We start from the raw sequence: 20,809 nt of genomic DNA, 5'->3' as shown, positions 1-20,809 counted from the left end.
ACACCATGGAGACATGCAATAACCAAGAATTTCTACAACCTAGTGTCAATATGTCAATCAAATGAGGATGCAAGAACATTATGTGACAAGTCGTTGAAGGAATTATACAAATCAGTGAAAGAAGTTTTCAAGACTGATCAACAAAAACAACAAGAAATCGAAGATGAAGAACTACGAAGACAAACAGTTGAAAATCCTGAGGTGATAAAGACAAAAGGAAGACCACCAAAGGGAAACAAGAGAGTAAAAGGACATTTTGAGAAGCGTAAAATGAAGACAAGGCATCCGAACGAATATGGAACAAAAACCCCAAATGTACCTCAAGTTGAATAGTGTTCAAATAATATTAGTTTTCAATTGTATTCCACTCAGTAATTGTATTGAAATTTACACTTGTTTATTCCTAAGCTACTCGAAATTCATTAATATTAGTATTTATTGTCCTTCAGTTAGACTTGTTTTTTTTTTCAGCTAGTCTTTCTAGTGCTTCATTTAGACGTGTTTACTTTTAAGCTTATATTAATTCAGTTTCAGTTAGACTTGTATATTTTTCAGCTAGTGTTAATTCTGCTTCAGTTAGACTAATTTATTTCTCAGCTTATCTTTATATTGCTTCAGTTAGACTTGTGTCTTTTTCAGCTAGTCTTAAAATGCTTCAGTTAGACGTATTTATTTTTCAGCTTGTATTAATTGTACTTCAATTAGACTTGTGTATATTTCTGCTTCAGTTAGACTTATTTGATTTTCAGCCTCTATTAATTACGCTTCAGTTAGACTTGTGTAGTTTTCAGCTAGTATTAAATTTCCTTCAGTCAGACTTATTTATTTTTCAGATAGTATTAATTGTGCTTCAGCTAGACTTCTTTATTTTTCAGCTAGTCTTTATAGAGCTTCAGTTAGACTTGTTTATTTTTCAGTTAGACTTAATAACTCTTCAGTTAGACTTGCTTGTTTTTCAGCTACTATTTACAGTGTATAAGTTAGACTTAAAATTTATATTTACAAATATATGTCATACACTTATTATTATGAGTTAGATTTTTCATTTTTCAGTTGGTATTTGTATTTTTCCAATTAATTTTCAAACAACTTCATTTTTACACAAATGTATTCCATTCAAAGTAAGTGTAAATGTACAATTCATTAAAGAACAAGATATAAAATGTAAAATGAGTTCTGTGCTATTTGTACTGTACATTGCAAAATTCAATGGTTTCTATTTCTACTGTACATTATAATAATAATAAAAAAAAGTTTGGCACCTAAAATAATGAAATTTCAACAGTTGCTCTATTTTCACTTTGTCTCCAAAATTATTATTCAACACATCTTCTACTTTCGCCTCATGATCCCTCCTTCGCCGTAAAATGTGTGCTTCTTTTCTATTCGTCTTCTTTGATCGATTAAATGCTAATTTATCTAGGACAGCCTCTTTATCCTTCCTTATCTTCTGTCTTGCCATCAGTTCAGGTTTCTTTGCAGACCAAACATAACAGTCATGCTTCACTTTCTCTCTCAGTTTGTTTAAAGGATGGTCCACAAGACGAACAGCAAGCCTACACCGCTCAAGGTTTTTGGTGGCTGCCTAAAAAAAAAAAAAAAATCAAAACTATTAAAAAAGGTTCAAAAATGTAACAATTACAAAATAAAACTAACTGAAAATAAACAACAACATCAACTAGTCTTTATAGTGCTTCATTGTTTTTCAGGTAGTCCTTATAATGCTTTCAGCTAGTAATGATTGTGTTTCAGTTAGACTTGATTGTTTTTCAGCTAGTATTTATTATGTTTCAGTTAGACTTGTTTATTTCTAAGCTAGTCTTTACAGTGCTTCAGTTAGACTTCATTATTTCTCAGCTAGTCTTTATAGTGCTTCAGTTAGACATCTTTGTTTTTCAGCTAGTCTTTCAAGTCCTTCACTAACTGCTATCATACCTTTTTCTATTAAAAAACTTTCAAAAACAGAAATGTAACAAGCAAAATAAAGTAATCATACCCTTTTCAGGTCAACAAGTGCAGCATGGTTAGTATTATGACCGTCATACAGCTCCATGGTTTTGATTGCATAGACACCACAATCAAAATTGTTGTCCTTGCTTCTCCAAGGGAAGTAAAGAGTTGATGTTTGCCAATGGTGGAGACGATCAAAATCACGACACTCATAGTCTCTTGCATAAAAGAATCAAAAGCACGACACTGCATTTGAAGATCAAAAAAAAAAACAACAATTAAAAAACAAGTAATAAAATGGAACAAAAAAAAAATACAAATGCTCATAAAAAGGTACTTACAAAGTATGTAAGACCGTTAAATTCCTCATGCTTATATCTATCAATGTCCTTCATGTCTGTACGATTGTCAATATTTTCAATCCTTTTTGCTTTCTTGTTCAGCACCAAGACAGTATAATGATCATCCTTGTGAACAGGAACAAAAATCTGGAAGATAAACATAAGATGCAAAAGCAATAAGTCTACCTGACAGAGAACAAAAAACGAAATGAAATACTAAAAACACTAGCTGAACTAAAAACATACACTAACTGAAAACATAAACTAGGACTAACTGACAAGTAACATACACTAACTGAAAGAGAAAATTACACTAACTGAACAAAAAAAAAATAGTTAACAATAATACAACTAACCAGTTCAGCTTCTCGAATATCATTGCGTGGAAATGATTTCACCCATGAAGAAATAGCTTCCTTACATTTCTTGTAGAATAAATCATCATCTTTTGTAATAAGCTTTTTCTTGTTTTCTTCCCATTCCTTAAACTTCTGATCATACTGCCTAGTGCCCTCCAGGTTCTTCAAAATAATCTCATTTTCAGCAATCTCACTCTCAAACTGAACCTTTTTTACCTTCTCAGCACACAACCAATTGATATAGTTCTACAACAAAAGAAAATAGATATTATGACAAACTGAAACATTAAGTTTAGTTTTCAGTTAGACTTTTTAAAATGTCAGTTAGATTTATTTACTTTTCAGTTAGACTTATTAAGTTTTCAGTTAGACTCATTAAGTTTTCAGTTAGACTCATTAAGTTCTCAGTTAGACAAATTTAATTTTCAGTTAGACTTATTTAGTTTTCAGTTAGACTCATTAAGTTTTCAGTTAGACTCATTAAGTTCTCAGTGAGACTCATTAAGTTTTCAGTGAGACTTATTTACTTCTCAGTTAGACAAATTTACTTTTCAGTTAGACTCATTTAGTTTTCAGTTAGACTTATTAAGTTTTCAGTAAGACTCATTAAGTTTCAGTTGAGACTCATTAAGTTTTCAGTTAGACTCATTAAGTTTTCAGTTAGACTCATTAAGCTTTCAGTTAGACTTATTTACTTCTCAGTTAGAGTAATTTACTTTTAAGTTAGACTCATTTAGTTTTCAGTTAGACTTCTTTATTTTTCAGTTACACTTATTTATTATTCAGCTAGACTTATTAAGTTTTCAGTTACACTTATTTACTTTTTATTAGACTGAAAACATAATATGACCAACTGAAAAACATAACATACAAACTGAAAAACAGAAGATGACTAACTGACAAAATAATATGACCAAATGAAAACAAACATATAAAACTAAGCAATAACAACACTTACAAAAGGCATAATATTAAACCAAAATCTCCTTGTTGCAGAAGGTGATTCCTCTTCTTGCCTATTGAACATGAAAGCGCATCCGTCAATAACTCCACTTGTCAGCCAACCTTGACGAGGCATGCTAATTAAGTCGAATTTGTACAGCTGAACCGCATAGTTGCTATGAGGATTATCAAAATCCACAATGAGATCACTTGTAAGTTCACTTTGCATAATGTCATTTTTCATCTTCACTTCCTCAGAATCTGTATCCAATGACATATATGCAACATCTTCATACTCATTGTAAAATAGATAATCAACCAGCAACCTCTGGTCAGGAGACAAATCACTCAAATATCTATTATAATGCTGCAAACTTCGACATAATATTATGCCATGGTTGTTGACAGGAACAGCATGCAAACCAGGCGTAGAAGATGAAACAACACCAGCTTCATTATCATACTCTTCTTTTTTAGCCTTGTCAGATGATGATTCAACTCCATGATCAGCAATCCTATCAATCAGGTCCTCCAAACCTTCATCGTCATAATCATCACCTGGTTCCTTAACCCTCACAACTTTCCCAACTTTCTCTGAAGAAGGGTCATAGTCCCACCCCTTCAATAATTCAGGTGTTGAAGGGATTTCTGACTTTACTTGTTTCTGAGGTTTGTAGGATTTGTATGATGATTGATCAGAATAAGAGCCATCACACTGCATTCAATTAAAATATTAAAAAAGCATGACAGATATACTAACTGAAAGATAAACATACACTAACTGAAAATAAAACAGATACTAAATGACAAGAAACATAAACCAAATGAAAATTAAACAATTACTAACTGACAAGAATGATACACTAACTGAAACATAACATAATACTAACTGACAAAAAAGAAACACTAACTGACATGAAACTTACACTAACTCAAACATAAACTGATACTAACTCACAACAAACAAACATACACTAACTGAAATAAAACATATACTAAATGACAAGAAACATACACTAACTAAAACAGAAAAATAAAAAAACAGAAACTAAAACTATACTTACTCGAGGATATTTTACATTTACTGGAGTGATGATTGGAATTGAACTTCCAACACCCTCACCACTCTCTTCACTGTATGGAAGATCCTCAACAACAGGACTAGGAGTTAATAGTTGGAATGAAGGGGCATCGAAATCAGCAATGTTTTTCTTTTTAGCAGAAGAATCAACTCTCCAAGACTTTCTGCTATATACATTCTCAACTGCTTCAACAACAGGAGGAGGAGGAGGAGGAGGAGGAGGAGTTGGAGTACGAAGATCAACAATATCAATACCAGCAGCGGTGCGAGTAGGGACGTGTGTAGAAATTTTACACTTATCCTTATCCTTAGCCCCTTTGACTTGATCATCATCAGCATTCCTCCTCTTCCTATCAGCTTCCTTTGGTTGTTCTTTCTCAAAATCTTAATTCAAAAACAAAAAAAAAAAAAAAAATATAAAAAGTTAGAGTATCAAAATTTTCAGTTGGTCTGAATATTCTTTCAGTTTGACTTGTTTATTGTTCAGGTAGTCTTTATAGTCCTTCAGTTAGACTTGTTTATTTTTTCAACTAGTCTTTATAATACTTCAGTTAGACTTGTTTTATCTTCCGTTAGACTTATTTACTATTCAGTTACACTGATTAAGTTAGACTTATTAAGTGTTCAGATAGAGTAATTTAGTTTTCAGTTAGACTTATTAACCTTCAGTTAGGCTTATTTACACTTCAGTTAGACTTATTTTCTCTTCAGTTAGACTTACTTACTCTTCAGTTAGACTAACTTAGTTTTCAGTTAGACTTATTTAGATTTCAGTTAGACGTATCTACTCTTCAGTTAGACTTATTTGCTCTTCAGTTAGACTGATTCAGTTAGACTAATTTAGTTTTCAGTTGATATACTTTTCAGTTAGACTTATTTAGTTTTCAGTTAGACTTACTTACTCTTCAGTTAGACTAACTTAGTTTTCAGTTAGACTTATTTAGTTTTCAGTTAGACTTATTACCTCTTCAGTTAGACGTATTTACTCTTCAGTTAGACTTATTTGCTCTTCAGTTAGACTGATTCAGTAAGACTAATTTAGTTTTCAGTTGATATACTTTTCAGTTAGACTTAATTAGTTTTCAGTTAAACTAAAACAGTATTTCAGTTGTTATTTATAAGATATTATTTCCTTTAGAGCATCACATTTTTCAGTTGGTCATTGAATTCTTTCAATTAGGAATAACATGAAAGAAACTTACTTCCTCCTTTCTCTCTTCTGTATAAACCCCAGCATCCAACTCCTTATTTCTTCCTTCCTCTTTATCTCCTTGAAGACCACAATCATCATCAGCATTGCCAGTCTTCTTCTTACCATCTTCCTTCGGTTCTTTCTCATTATCTTCATTCAAAAACAAAAGAAATGAATAAATTCATTGACAAACTAAAACTATTTTTCCACCAGATTAAATAAAAACAAATACAAAAAGTTTCATTTGGTATTTATATGATATTCAGCTAGTATTAATATTATTTCAGTTAGAATATTACCTTCCTCTCCATCTCCATGAAGACCAGCATCCTTATCTCCTACTTTGTCTTCATCTCCTTGAAGACCAGGATCACCATTATCTCCTCCTTTGTCTTCATCTACATGAAGATCAGCATCCTTATCTACTCCTTTGTCTTCATCTCCTTGAAGACCAGGATCACCATTATCATCAGCATCATCATCCTTTCTCTCATTATGATTCTGGTGATCCTTATCATCACCATCATCATCATCATCATCATCATCTTCTTTATGCTGATCATCATCAGCATTCATCTTCTTCTCATCCTCCTCTCCTTCTTTTCATCATCTTCATTCAAAACATAACAAAACAGCTAAATACACATAAACTGAAAAAATTCATTTAGTATTCATCTCATTTTCAGCTGGTGCTCATATTATTTCAGTTAGACTGTCAAAGTTTTCAGTTGGTCATTTTATTCTTTCCGTTAGAGTTCCAAAGTTAGCTATTTCACTTCTTCAGTTAAACATTTCTTTCACTTAGAGTCTAAAATTTTTATTCCAACCAGATTACAAAACTACAACATGAAAATAATATAATGAAAGGAACTTACTTCCTTCTTTCAAATCAACTCCATGAACACCAGAATCCAAATCAGGAACATTTTCAATTCTTCCAATCTCCAATTCAACAGGCCGCTTCACCAATAGTGAAATTGTAGGATCAACTTTGTTTGCACTGTCTTTCGCTTCCAAATGACGCTTGCATATGTCGTCAATTTGACTCAGAAAATCTGGGTTAAATACTTCACTATCATCCAGAGAAATACTGTCTTGAGACAGCTTCTCGCCTTCCTCACGAATATTCTGGGCAATCTCCAAATTAACTTGACAGAATGCAAGCGCATTCCTCTTCAACTTGTGCATGTTCTTCACATATTCCTTCAATTAAAAGAGCAAAATAGAATAAACAAACAAATCAATATGATGATGACACAGAAACAACATAAACAGAAATATAAGGACCATCTGAAAGAATCAAACTATCAAATGAAAACTTAAATGAAATATAAATAAACTTATTTAGTTTTCAGTTACACTAATTTAGTTTCCAGATAGACTTATTTAGTTTTCATTAGACTTATTTACTTTTCAGTTAGACTTATGTACTCTTCAGTTAGACTTATGTACTCTTCAGTTAGACTTTTTTAGTTTTCAGTTAGACTTATGTACTCTTCAGTTACACTTCTTTAATTTTCAGTTAGACTTATTTACTTCTCAGCTAGACTTATTTACTTCTAAGTTAGACTTATTAAGTTTTCAGTTAGACTAATATAATTTTCAGTTAGACTTATTAACTCTTCAGTTAGACTAATATAATTTTCAGTTAGACTTGTTAACTCTTCAGTTAATAGTTTCACATCAACTGAAAAAATACAAAGATCAACTGAAAGAATACCAACATTAACTAAAAGCAGACCACCATCAACTGAAACAATAGCCTAGATTATTTTTAAGGTACTCTATATAGTGCTTCAGTTAGACTTCTTTGTGTTTCAGATAGTCTATATAGTGCTTCAGTTAGACTTGTTTGCATTTCAGCTTATATAGATTGTGCTTCAGTTAGACTTCTTTAATTTTCAGTTAGACTTATTTACTTCTCAGCTAGACTTATTTACTTATAAGTTAGACTTATTAAGTTTTCAGTTAGACTAATATAATTTTCAGTTAGACTTATTAACTCTTCAGTTAGACTAATATAATTTTCAGTTAGACTTGTTAGCTCTTCAGTTACATAGTTTCAGTTAGACTTCTTTATTTCTAAGTTACACTTCTTTACTTTTAAGTTACTCTTATTTGCTCTTCAGCTAGAACTGACATTATTTCAGTTAGAGGTCAACAGTCTTCACTTAGAGTTCAAGAGTAAAAAAAATAAAAACATAAGATAAATGAAACTCACAGGAACACCAAGAGCATCTATTTCCTCATCAGTCATCAAACTATGAGGAAGATCCATGATAAGCTGCCTAGTTGAAGGTGATGGACCCTCAACCACCTTAATTATAGGAGAACCAGACTTCCTACTAGCAACACTAACACTGGGAGTTTTAAACTCAACCTTCTGTTTTTCACGCTTCACCGGCAGAATAAAATCCATGTTGATCTCAAACTGCTTCACAACATCAGTCAAATCCTTCTCATCCTGCCAATAACTGATAAATGGCTTACTCACATTTGAATAATCCAGATTACGACACTTGAAGTTGTGAATAACAGCAAGATCAAAGCGCTGACGCATCCCCGAAGCTTGAATGATACTTTCTTCTGTCCAAGCTCAATCTTCTTAATCATAATAGACTGATGACAGTCCAAAACAGCAGCACAAAGACTTCTCAATATATATCCACACCAGTCATAACTTGAAATTGCAGATACATCTTCTAAACTCTTGGCACATTTCAGCACAGGCCCTAAATCAGCTATAGGACATAGAAGCTTGGACAACGAAAAAATAACAAATAACTTCTTGAAATCATCCCCGGATTCATATTTCTTAAACAAATCATCCCAATTTTTTCTACCAATATATACCTTCTTGGGATCAGAAATACCAAGAAACCTATGCCAATCCTTCCTGGCACTTCCAGCCTCTACCTGACTACCTTTCCTCCTAAAGGCATCATCATCTATAACCTCTACTGCTCTATCTGACACAGGTAACCCCAAAACATCACTAATGGTAAACTTATTAAAAATCAGTTTACCATTCTTTGTTGAAAACATCATTCCAGATGCATTGTAATTTAACAACACCTCCAAATTCAGATTAGGACAAAACTTCTTTATCCTAATATCTAAGAGACTCCCAAACCCAATATCCCTAATGTCTCTTTTTTGCTCATCACTGAAATTACTAACCACTTCATTTAAATGGGAATAGTCTGACAATACTTGTAGATTAATTGACTTTATTTCTTGCTCAGTGAAATTCCTAACAAAAGTGAACAAAAATAACTTTAAAACATAAAAAAATAACACAATCATATAATATAAAAGGAGAATAATGAAAAAAACATACGATCTATCAAATGTGTCTTTCTGTTGATCGGGATTAGATCTTGAAAATGAAAACTTGATTGGTGATAAATCAGATTTGCCTTTCTTCTTAGACAAGGATTTATCACATCTGAAAGAAAGAAAGTTTAATCAAACAACATTAACTGAAAAAATACAAAGATCAACTGAAAGAATACAAACATTAACTAAAAGCAGACCACCATCAACTGAAACAATAGCCTAGATTATTTTTAAGGTACTCTATATAGTGCTTCAGTTAGACTTCTTTGTGTTTCAGATAGTCTATATAGTGCTTCAGTTAGACTTGTTTGCATTTCAGCTTATATAGATTGTGCTTCAGTTAGACTAGTTTATTTTTCAGTTAGTCTTTACAGTCCTTCAAAGTAACTTCTTTATTTTTCAGCTAGTATTTGTTGTGCTTCAAGTAGCCTTGTTTATTTTTCAGCTAGTCTACATAGTGCTTCAGTTAGACTTGTTTGTTTTTCAGATAGTCTATATAGTGCTTCAGTTAGACTTGTTTATTTTTCAGCTAGTCTATATAGTGCTTCAGTTAGACTTGTTAATTTTTCAGATAGTCTATATAGTGCTTCAGTTAGACTTGTTTGTTTCTCAGATAGTCTCTACAGTCATTCAAAGTAACTTCATTATTGTGCTTCACTTAAACTTGTTGCTTTATCAGCTAGTCCTTATTATTTCATTTAGTATAATTATTCTTTCATTTCATTCTATTCCAATTACACTTAAAATTTTTCATTGAAAATTTACATTACTTCAGTTACACTTGTTTCTTTTATCAGTTAGTCAATATAGTGCTAAAGATACACTTGTTCGGTTTTCACTAGTATATAAAGTGCTTCAGATAGACTTGTTTGGTTTTCAGCTAGTATATAAAGTGCTTCAGATAGACTTGTTCGTTTTTCAGCTAGTATACAAAGTGCTTCAGATAGACTTGTTCTTTTTCAGCTAGTCTATATAGTGCTTCAGATAGACTTGTTTGTTTTTCAGATAGGCTTATTTAGTTTTCAGTTAGACTTATTTAGATTTTAGTTAGACTTATTTAGTTTTCAGTTAGACTTATTAAGTGTTCAGTTAGAGTCATTTAGTTTTCAGTTGGACTTATGAACTCTTCAGTTAGACTAATTTACGCTTCAGTTAGACTTATTTACTCTTCCGTTAGACTTATTTACTCTTCAGTTAGACTGATTCAGTTAGACTTATTAAGTGTTCAGTTAGACTTATTTACACTTCAGTTAGACTTATTTTCTCTTCAGTTAGACTTATTTACTCTTCAGTTAGACTGATTCACTTAGACTTATTTAGTTTTCAATTAAACTTATTTAGTTTTTCAGTTAGACTTATTAACTCTTCACTTAGACTTATTTTCTCTTCAGTTAGACTTATTTGCTAAACAAAATCAACTGAAAAAATATAAGAATAAACTGAAACAATACAAGAATCAACTGAAGGAATATAAATATCAACTGAAAACAACATCAACTAAAAGAATACAAGTAGCAACTGAAAGAATATTATAATCAACTGAAAGAATATACAAATATCAACTGAAAAACAACAACAACTGAAAACATCTGTATAAAACAACAAAAACTGAAACACAAACCCTAAAAACATGAAATAAATACTCTGATAAACTGAAAACATTCAAAAATAGAAAAAAAAAATATCTAAACTACTCTAAGAACTTGAAATCTACCTTGGATCATAATCACCATCTCTCTCTTCTTCTTCCCAGCAGTAGACACTGCCAAAATTTTTCCTGAAGATCCAAGACTCTTCACCTTCTTCGACTTCGGGCTACATTACAATTACAACAACAAAAACGCTCAAATTTTGAAAACAAAAAAAAATTACAGCAAAAACAAACGAAATTATACCTAGAATCATCATTTCTAATCCTCTTCACCATATTTGCGATGCAAATGTAATGGATTATGAACAAAAAAACACGCTAAGTTTCAACAGCAGAGAAGCAGAGAAGCAGAGGAGCAAAAAATTCTAGAAATAATCAGTAAATAATATATCGGTTTCTTTGAAATGAAGAAGAATCAGTTTTAAAACTAGCGAGAATCAAGCAGAAATCCAAAAAACAGTTTCAAAATCGAAAAAAGATAATGACCTAATAACCGTTGTATGTTTTTTCTAAAAATAAACAAAACTGCTGATCAACAAAACAAATATGAAAAAAAAAAGGAAAGCCCGCGCGTTTTTGTTGGCCAGGCCCGTCCGACGGAAGCTATTGGGTCAGACGGTCTGACCCAATACTTTCACTTAATATATTAACCCATCGGGTAAACAACCTATTAGATATAGACAGTTAAAAAATTATTTACTTTATTAAGTGGGACTTTACTAATATTAAAGTGTATCTTTAGCGGATAGATTACTCATTAGGTAGCCAGTTTTTTTCCCACCGTTAGGATAATTGGTATCCTGAAATTATATCTAACACAGTGAATCAGTATCGTCCACTAATTCAAAAAGTTCTGGAAGTTTTTTTACCCTCTGAATTCTATCTCATAGCTTTGTTAATTGTTATCAATTACTTACAATTTGATACTTACATATTTGTAAATGAAAATCTAATGTGATCCTATTACTTTTTTCGTTTTTTTTCCTTGTTTGAGAGAAGTATGTTATTTGGTCAAATATACTAGAATTTTTCGCACGCGATGCGTGCTTGAATTTTTTTTGAAACAGAAACTCGATTTTCTTCGGCATAAGAGTCAAAATTTGAACATTAGACATACGAAGTATAATTGTTTTTAGTTGTAAAATTTGTTTGGTTTAGTTTCTGTCACTTAAGTCTCTCATTCTTTTTGTTTTTTTTTTTTTTTACTTTGCAAAGTTAAATTCTACGAATAAAATAGAAATTTTATTGAATTTATTTATGATTTCTAATATTATAATTTTTTAGTTGATTTTTGAATTAAGTACAATACTTCATAAATTGTAAAGAAAGTGGAAACTTTGATTTCAAGTCAATTTTTTCATAGGTTGTAGTTTGTAAAGTTTCCTCATTTTAGTGATTTACATAATGTAAATTATGCAATTTTATGATTTTAGTTGACTTGTGAGCGATTGTTATAATTATGAAAAAAATTTATGATTTGAAGCCCCTTTGATTTATAAGTGAATCTGTAATTTAGAAAGGAAAGGGGGGCAAAATAGGTATTTCAAAAAAAGACACCATTGTTCCCCCCTTCCCTTATATAATAGAGATATATAAAAAAAACTTAATGGATCAAGTTTACAAAAACTTATAGTGCACTAGAAACAATAAATATAGTCAATTTTCATTTGATATAATCAATTTTTGTATGATGTAATGACTTTTTATATAGTCAGTTTTTGTGTAATAAAGTCATTTTTCTAACCTAGTCAATTTTTGTAAGAGATAGTCAGTTTTTATGTGATAAAGTCAGTTTGGGTACACAATAAATTATTGTAAACCCGATTCACCCAAAACGTATTGTTCCTTCAATCAACCTAGTGGTGTCAAATTGTCAAAACATATTCTCCAATAGTTCTAGGTATACCCACGGCAAACCAGATCAGACTCGGACAAGTCATGATTCGACATCATTTTTTATGTTGGGAAGTTTCATATTGGTCATATCATTACTGCACAATTAAAATTCTAAGTAGGATCATAATGGAGAAGGTAATTTCGTATTATAAAATCATAGAATCATAAGATTCGAATCGAGATTTTAATAACAACGAGTGGATAACTAAGTTAGGATTTATAAACTTATAATACAAAATATAAGAAGTACTAATATAATACCATTGGATTTATTGAGAGTATCTAATGGTGAAGGAACCTTGGATCCAAATCAAATAGTATGGCTTCCTATCTCTCGTATGGGAGATCAAGGTTCAAATTTGGGTGAAAGCAAAATTTCAATGTCGGAGGAGGGCTTTGGGGCTTGTTGGACTTCCAAGTGAATCCTCTGGGTGGGTAAATGGCTCTGTGCAAAGGCAGACCAAAGAAAATTCTTTTTTACCACGAGATTCCTAGAGGGGCACAATAAAAAATCTAATGGTCAAAGTACAAAACTTTTAATACAACTAAAAGTATTATTTTAGCCCTTATAACCCGTTCAAAGGATTGCGAAAACCTTAATTAAGCCCTTCGACCTTCATTCAAGTAAATAGACCCAAATATGTTCAGAACCTGAATATACCCCGATCCGAAAGTGCTTCGACATATAATTTGCTCGATAATGATTATCTGAACCCGAATCGAAAAGTTGTTATATTAGTTTCTTTCTAAACAAATTTAAGGAAAAAATTGACATGAAATACTATATATGATTTAGCCACTATCCATTAATTATTTCACTTTATTAGTCTTATATGTGTTTTATTTATTTGCTAGATTGAAAACTTGTTTTTACCCCGGTTCGATTTAACCCGATCCGATATGGCCCGAAATTTCATGGACCCGTTCTCAAACGCATCCTATGCTAACTAATCCGAACATAAAATTGGCTCGACCCGTAATTACCCTACCCATACAATATGACCCGCTTACCACCTCTTTGTCTAACCATATGTAGCATTATATCATGACTTCTTGTTCATTTCTCAAACGCATCCTATGCTAACTAATCCGAACATAAAATTGGCTCGACCCGTAATTACCCTACCCATACAATATGACCCGCTTACCACCTCTTTGTCTAACCATATGTAGGATTATATCATGACTTCTTGTTCATTTCTTAGTGTCGAGACACTAAAAATATTCACTTTGGGTTTTATTTTGAAATCCTAAATCCAAAATTTGATTTTTTTTTGTAAAATCAATTTGGGTTTTGTTTTATTATTTGATATTCACTATTGGAGTTCTTTGGAGACTCCAATAATAACTATCAAATCAAAGTTAAGTTAAAATCAAATTTATTTATTTTTACATAAAGTTGAAACCAAATTAGATTTATACCAAATTGACTCTTACTTTATAACAAACTTTTATTTTGGTTAATTTTGATACCAACTTAACTGTAAATTACCAACATAACTGTAAATTACCATTTACCAACTTAACGGTAAGTTGATACCTCTAGTCTGTAAATTAGAATTACCAAAATACCCCTAAGTTGCCACGTTGTTTTTGTTTGAAATTTCTTGAGGTATTCTTGAGTTTTGGTTTAATTTTTAAAAGGAAAATGATATACATAGCCCTATATAAGGTGCTTAAAATGAAAATAAAATATTAAATCAAGTATTTATTACCTTAATTGATGTGAAAATGTGTCTTCAATTCTTAAACTGTTTCCATTTAAAGAAATGTATTTAATGCTTACATATAACATTACCTTTTTAAAATATTTAATGCTATGTTTGGATAGCAAGATTTCATTTCAAATCCTGGATTTGGATGAAATCTAGTGTTTGGATGGCATGGAATTTGAAATCATGGAATTTGTTCAAATTCTTATCAAAAGCTTATATTAGTAGAATTTGAAATTCAAGCTATTACATTGTCATTTGAAATTCTCTTCCCATACATATGACATATCCCAACTTCATGAGTATTTATATTTCAACTTCACTCATTTTCTTTCTAATATTTATTTCTCTCTCCTTTAATAAACCCACACTTTTTCTCTCTCCTCCATTAAACCTCCATTTCTCTCTCCTCTATCAAACCCCCTTTACAAAACAATGATTAGGAATTGAAATACAAACTTTAAATTCAAGATTTCAATTCCATTATTTGAAATGAAATACAAGTTTCCAAACACTACCTTATTGAATTTTGAAGTTTAAAGGGTATCTTAGGAAATTAATATACTTGAATCTCAGTGTATGATAAAGGTATTTTAAGCCCAAACACAAAGTTCCGGATATTTGAGAAATTTCCCAAATGTGAAGAATAATTTGAGAATTACGTCAAAACCCCAAGGATACCTAAGGAAATTTTTTTTTAGGGCCAAACTTGCGCAGTGGAAAATCCACCATTTTTCCCAAAGTTGTGAGAGATGTGCACTGTTACATGATTGGAGTGTTCAACATTTCAAGTTTCAACCTAAAATTCATGTACATAGTGAGAAAGAAAAATCGATAATGGCGGAAATATGTTCAGACAATAACCTAGTAAGTGTTTGTATTTCCTTGAACTTTAATTAAATTGAAGAACATGTAAAACTTCTTTGAATTTTTAATGTTTTTGTTAACTATAAATGTTCGCTATGCATTCAGTTAATTTTTCTGTTCTTATCTTTGCCTTGAATAAGCCAAAATTATAGTCTAAAGTTAATCTTTCTTTCTCATAAGTACAATACAATTGTGCATTTTTTATTGAATTTCTTATACATTATAGTTCTAATCTACACTTAATTAAATATTCAGTGCTTTGTCTGGGAAAGTCAGATGAGTAGGTAAGCATGATTGTCTTGTTGAGAAAGATGCCAGTGACAAAATATACTTCATCAGTTCTTCTTTAATTGTCACGATAAAATCTTGACAAATTAATATCTTTAGTCATAATGTTATATAATTATGCAAATAAGATATTTAGAAAATATACATTGTGACGAAGTTCGTCAAATAAGGTCTCTAATGACTATGTTTTGAATTACTTAGGGGTGAATAATGGAAAAATCAAAATTTGCAATAAAAAAAGAACGGAGGACAGGTTAGTATAAAAATTTACATTGATAAAAGCCTGTGATATCTGAACTGCAGGTGAAGTGAGTAAGTACTAGTGATTTTATTAGTAAGTTGCCAGCTAACACTAGAATCATGAGAAGTGAGTACATGAGTGTTATTTTAGCAATGATATGAGTCGATCGAGGATGTTGTCATATTGGATGGCAACGAGCTGTTTAAAAATGACTGTTAAGTAGTGTGGGTCGAACTTCAAAGGAATGCACAAATCGACCAAAGGTGTGATTTGTAAATCTATTTATTTGTTGCATTTAAAACGAAACGGGGGAAGTATATAGGTATAAGTGTTGGACATTTAGGATTTAGGAAGGTCATATTACGAAGATGGTAGTCGAGCATATCTTGAGATGGATGCGTGGGAATTGACTAGATGATGCACCAATAAGGGTAGTGTCATTGTTGCTGCTGCTTTCCTTTTTTCAGTTTTAAAAGACTGTTAAGTCAACACTTTTATGTTGAAACTTCCAACCTACTTCCTCCACTTGTTCTATGAAAGCCGATGAGTTCCCATCAGAAATGAGAGCAGCCTAGTGGGTAGTTAGCCATTTCCATTTCCATTTCCCTGCATCTCTCTCTGACACATACTATCTTCCTTGCTCTCAATTTACTGGAAAGAATGGCCTTAGAATTTGTCTCTGGGTTCATTGTGTCATCATTATTACAAGAGTTGGTAGATAAGATCAAAGCTTCAGCTGCTGATACAATTGGTCTTGCATATCATTCTGATGTGGAGGATGAGCTCAAACAACTCGAGGCAACTTATGTAAAAATTCAGTCCATGCTTGATAATGTAGATGGACGGGACCTGATATCGAGCAATTGGCACCAAAAGTGGGTGGCAGATATCAGAAGAGCTTGTTATGAGACGGAAGATTTTACAGAAGGTCTCAATCTTGAGATTCTTGAGAAGGGGGATGCTGGATTTCCCTGGTCTTACTGGACAAAATGGGGCTTGTCTTCAAAAATCCGCGAGTTGCAAAGAAATCTGTTACATCTAATAAATCCACCATATCATTTTTTTGTAAAAACTCCTGGATTTTGTGATGCGAGACACCTTGGTGTGGACAAAGAACCGATGATTGTACCTGACGATGAAAGCTTCCAAAGAAAACAGGACAAAGAAAGCATTATTCGGTTGCTTCTGCAATCAAGCAGCAGCAGTGTGGTTCTGATAGCAGGGATGTTCGGGGTGGGAAAAACTGCATTAGCCCAAGTGGTCAAGAACGACTCATCAATACAAAGTCATTTTGATCACAGATTATGGGTTCCTGTGTCGGGGGATTTCAATCTCATGAAGGTTTTATGCTCGATGATCTTAGACCTGCAGCTTGAGCAAATCAAAGAGGCCAGATCAATTTATTCTCCTCCATTCCCTGAGCAGCAATATACAAGGCTGTTTATGGGCTTGTGCAAGGAGAGAAGGATTCTCATCGTGCTTGATGACTTGTGCAATTTTGTGAAGCCTCAAGATTGGGAAGATTTCCAATCTCTCCTCCTTGATCCCTCTTGTGTGTTTGCCGTTCTCATTACCACCCGCAACCCAAGAGTTTCCTCTATAGTTGCTTCTCTTAGTAGGAGCACTACTGCTTCCTACTATTTGCAACAGATGTCTGATGAGGATTGTGGGTTGATCCTGCAGAAAAAAGCTGATATTGCAGCTGTCAACAAGCGAACGCGTTGTGGGAAGAATATGTCAGCAGTTGTTGCAGTTCAGATAGCTGAGAAATTTTGCAAGGGCTTGCCTTTGGTGGCAAATATGATTGGGAACCGCCTCTCCTTGAAGCAAGAACATAGTTTGTCTACTATGCTACAGAAAGACTTGTGGTGCATGCCAGAATTCAGAGAACAAATCTTTCCAGCTTTCAGATTAAATTATTCTGATCTCTCCTTCTTTCTGAAAAATTGTTTCCCTTACTTTTCTCTCTTTCCTAAAGAATATGTCTATAGGAAGGATGATTTGGCTCGGTTATGGTTGGCAGAGGGCTACATTAAACCCCAATTTTCAGGTTTCCAATATTCAGACTGCTCAGAGTATGCAATTTTAGAAGAACTTGCCAATCATTACTTCGATGATGTATTATCCCAATCCATCCTTCAGATATACCACCCATTTGATCAAGAGGCACATGTCTATAAAATGCACGAATTTGTTCACCGCTATTCTCAATTTATAGGCTCCGACATGTATATTCAGCTTGATGAGCAATTTGTGGGTGCTTTTTCAAGTTCCACAAGCCAGATGCTGAATTCCGCAGATATAACTACTCGATATAGAAATTGTCGACATCTTTCTTTGCTTTGTCCAAGTATTGCAAGGCCATTATGGAAGGATATAGAAAGACATTCAGAGGGCCTTAGGACAATTCTTTCCCTAAGTGAACACATAAGCGTTGGCCAAGTCAGCTACACCCTTTTTCTGAAACTACAATCCTTGCGAGTACTGAACTTGAGTGGAACTGATATAAGTGAGCTACCAGAGTCTCTGGGTAAACTCAAACATCTCCGGCTCCTTGATGTTTCCAAGACTGATATCCAAGAGTTTCCAGCATCCATTACTGACCTTCATATGTTACAATTTCTCAAAGCTGATCAATGTCCTCTGCTTCTTCAATTACCCAAAAAAACAAGAAAATTGTTTCATTTATTACACTTGAGGTTGACATCAAGGGTTTGAGTTCTATGCCGTCTAAGATAGGGAACCTAAGTAATCTTTGTACCCTTCCTGCATTTATGGTAGGTAGAAAGGATGGGTATCGTCTCACAGAATTGAAGAATATGAAGAACCTCCAAGGATCGATTTGTCTCACGAACCTTGAAAATGTCAAAGATGAGGAAGAAGCAAAGGAAGCAATGTTGAAAAATAAGCCATTCCTTAAAAGAGTAGAGCTTGAATGGAACAGATACTCAACGCATCAATCAGTCACTGAAAATGTCCTCGGCTCCTTAGAACCACATGAAAATTTAGAAGAGTTACAAGTAACAGGATATAATGGCGCTCAATTTCCAAGTTGGCTTAGTAGTCCTGAGTGTAACTTAACTAGCATTCACTTGCTAAGATGTGACCAGTGTAGCATCTTGCCAACACTGGGGAAACTTCAACACCTGAAAGTTCTTCATATTGAGGAGATGCATCGTGTAGAAAACATCAGTGTTCAATTTTCAGGAATAGGATTGGATGCAGGATTCCCATCATTGGAGTCTCTGAAATTCCAAGACATGACAAGCCTCACGAAATGGGACGGGTTACAAGCGACTCAAATGCCTCGCCTTCGTGAACTCAACATCATAGATTGTCCAAATCTAATTGCCCTTCCTTCACTAAACTTGCTTGCTTCTTTGAGAAACCTGGAAATAAGCTACTGTCCTGAGTTGCAGGCATTGCCTGAGAAAGGCTTGCCCTTGTCATTAGAAACATTAATTATTGTAAAAAGTGATCTGTTGAAGGAGTGTTGCTTACCAAATCAAGGTGTAGATTGGGAAAAGATCAAAGTCATACGCAATGTAGTCATTGATTTTGTGCAGATACCAACACTTGCCTGATAAACTTAGTCACTTTTGTACTGATAATCCTTTTTCGGATTTCATTTGGAAAATTGATTTTATTATTTTGGAAAGAGTTAGATTGTGATTGGTTTGTAATAGGATTTTTTTATGGACTAGAATGCCCAGGTTATGAGATTACTTTTATGTTCTGCTGAGTTGTTAGTAAATATTAATAATAGAGTTTTTCTGGTGCATAGATTTCACTATTTCTTTTTACAATCTTTCAACAAATTAAAACTGATATATATGGTATAGCCATTTTCTAACAATGAAAGTTAATTTACAAAGAAAGTAATTTTGGATTAATGTCCTTTTACTTAAGGAAAATTTGTCAAAAAAAACCTTTTAAAGATTCATTTGCAAAAAAAAAAAAACTTATAAAACATTCTTTGTAAAAAGAAACCACAAACTTAAATTTTCTTGCAAGAAGAAACTTATTCCCATTTTATGATGTATTTTTTCTCAATTTCGGCGTTGACCCTTCTATCTTTCTTTAACCATCTATTTCCATTAACTGCAACACCGCCCCTATGCATCTCAAAAACTACACCGGAAAATGGGAATATATTTCATCTTGCAAGAGAAATTAAGTTTGTGGTTTTTTCGCAAAGAATGCTTTAAAAAAATTTTCTCGCACAAGTGAACTTTCAAAAGGTTTTTTTTAACAAATTTTCCTTTACTTAACTATGTTATATTTATTACTTTTGTTCAACAAAGCTAAAATCAAGTTGCCGTTACCTAAAATGATAAGTAAAAAGAAACTAACTTTTTGGCACCCATAAGCTCTTGTTTTTGCAAGAATTATTGTGTTATTGTTCTTGTAGACTTGTACTTGTAGTCTCTCTTTATACATAGATTATCTTGATTCTTGGAGTTAAGCATAAATACGAGCCCTAAGTTTTAGTACTTTTCACTAATTGGGGACTCTAAGTTTTTTTTTCACCCTTAGAGTACTATGACCACTCTCACGCTATATTTTAATTAGTTGTGGTTAAAAACTTAGTACCTTGAGTTAAAAATTTAGTACCTTGAGTTAAAAACTTAATACCTAGGGTTATCATTCATTTGGTTGTTATTTGCGTCTTGAATTGATCAAACTGCAAATACAAGTTTCACTTTCTTTTATCTCCTCTGTTCAAGAAGCTTCCCAAAGCTAAGGTCAGACTATTGTTGATCCAAACTCAGTTTTTGCTTCCAATTTCGCACTCTTGCTGCTCCAATTTAGGTAAGTTGCTCCAAAGTTTTTTTTTTGTTTCAATTACTCAACTTTTTCAATATATATGTTGGGTTAGGGTTTATTAATCGTTTTTTCCTATAAATTTTAAGTTTTATTCATGAAAATATCATTGAACTGTAGCAATTC

At 32.6% G+C, this 20,809-nt stretch overlaps 3 protein-coding genes across 3 annotated transcripts; 1 reads left to right on the top strand and 2 right to left on the bottom strand.

Moving 5' to 3' along the window:
* Positions 1–1,996: 1,996 nt before the first annotated feature.
* Positions 1,997–6,464, bottom strand: LOC130590857 (uncharacterized). The gene is made up of 7 exons (XM_057393442.1): positions 6,165–6,464; positions 5,876–6,015; positions 4,716–4,803; positions 3,609–4,186; positions 2,648–2,896; positions 2,292–2,438; positions 1,997–2,196 (listed from the first exon to the last, which is right to left on the bottom strand). The coding sequence occupies exons 1-7, from the start codon at positions 6,439–6,441 to the stop codon at positions 2,002–2,004; spliced, it is 1,674 nt and encodes a 557-aa protein (XP_057249425.1). The 5' UTR covers positions 6,442–6,464; the 3' UTR covers positions 1,997–2,001.
* Positions 6,465–6,641: 177 nt separating this feature from the next.
* On the bottom strand, positions 6,642–8,379 carry LOC130590668 (uncharacterized). The gene is made up of 2 exons (XM_057393194.1): positions 8,087–8,379; positions 6,642–7,068 (listed from the first exon to the last, which is right to left on the bottom strand). Exons 1-2 carry the CDS (start codon positions 8,282–8,284, stop codon positions 6,697–6,699), a joined length of 570 nt encoding a protein of 189 aa, XP_057249177.1. The 5' UTR covers positions 8,285–8,379; the 3' UTR covers positions 6,642–6,696.
* A 6,670-nt stretch (positions 8,380–15,049) lies between these two features.
* LOC104889738 (putative disease resistance protein RGA3) lies at positions 15,050–19,590 on the top strand. The gene is made up of 2 exons (XM_010675036.3): positions 15,050–15,330; positions 15,820–19,590. The coding sequence occupies exon 2, from the start codon at positions 16,520–16,522 to the stop codon at positions 18,575–18,577; it is 2,058 nt and encodes a 685-aa protein (XP_010673338.3). The 5' UTR covers positions 15,050–15,330; positions 15,820–16,519; the 3' UTR covers positions 18,578–19,590.
* The last annotated feature ends 1,219 nt before the right edge of the window (positions 19,591–20,809 follow it).

Source organism: Beta vulgaris, chromosome 3 (genome assembly GCF_026745355.1).
Source record: "Beta vulgaris subsp. vulgaris cultivar EL10 chromosome 3, EL10.2, whole genome shotgun sequence".
Lineage (NCBI taxonomy): Eukaryota > Viridiplantae > Streptophyta > Magnoliopsida > Caryophyllales > Amaranthaceae > Beta > Beta vulgaris.
The sequence above is the reverse complement of the archived record's forward strand: the minus strand, read 5'-3'. Positions and strand labels throughout refer to the sequence as shown.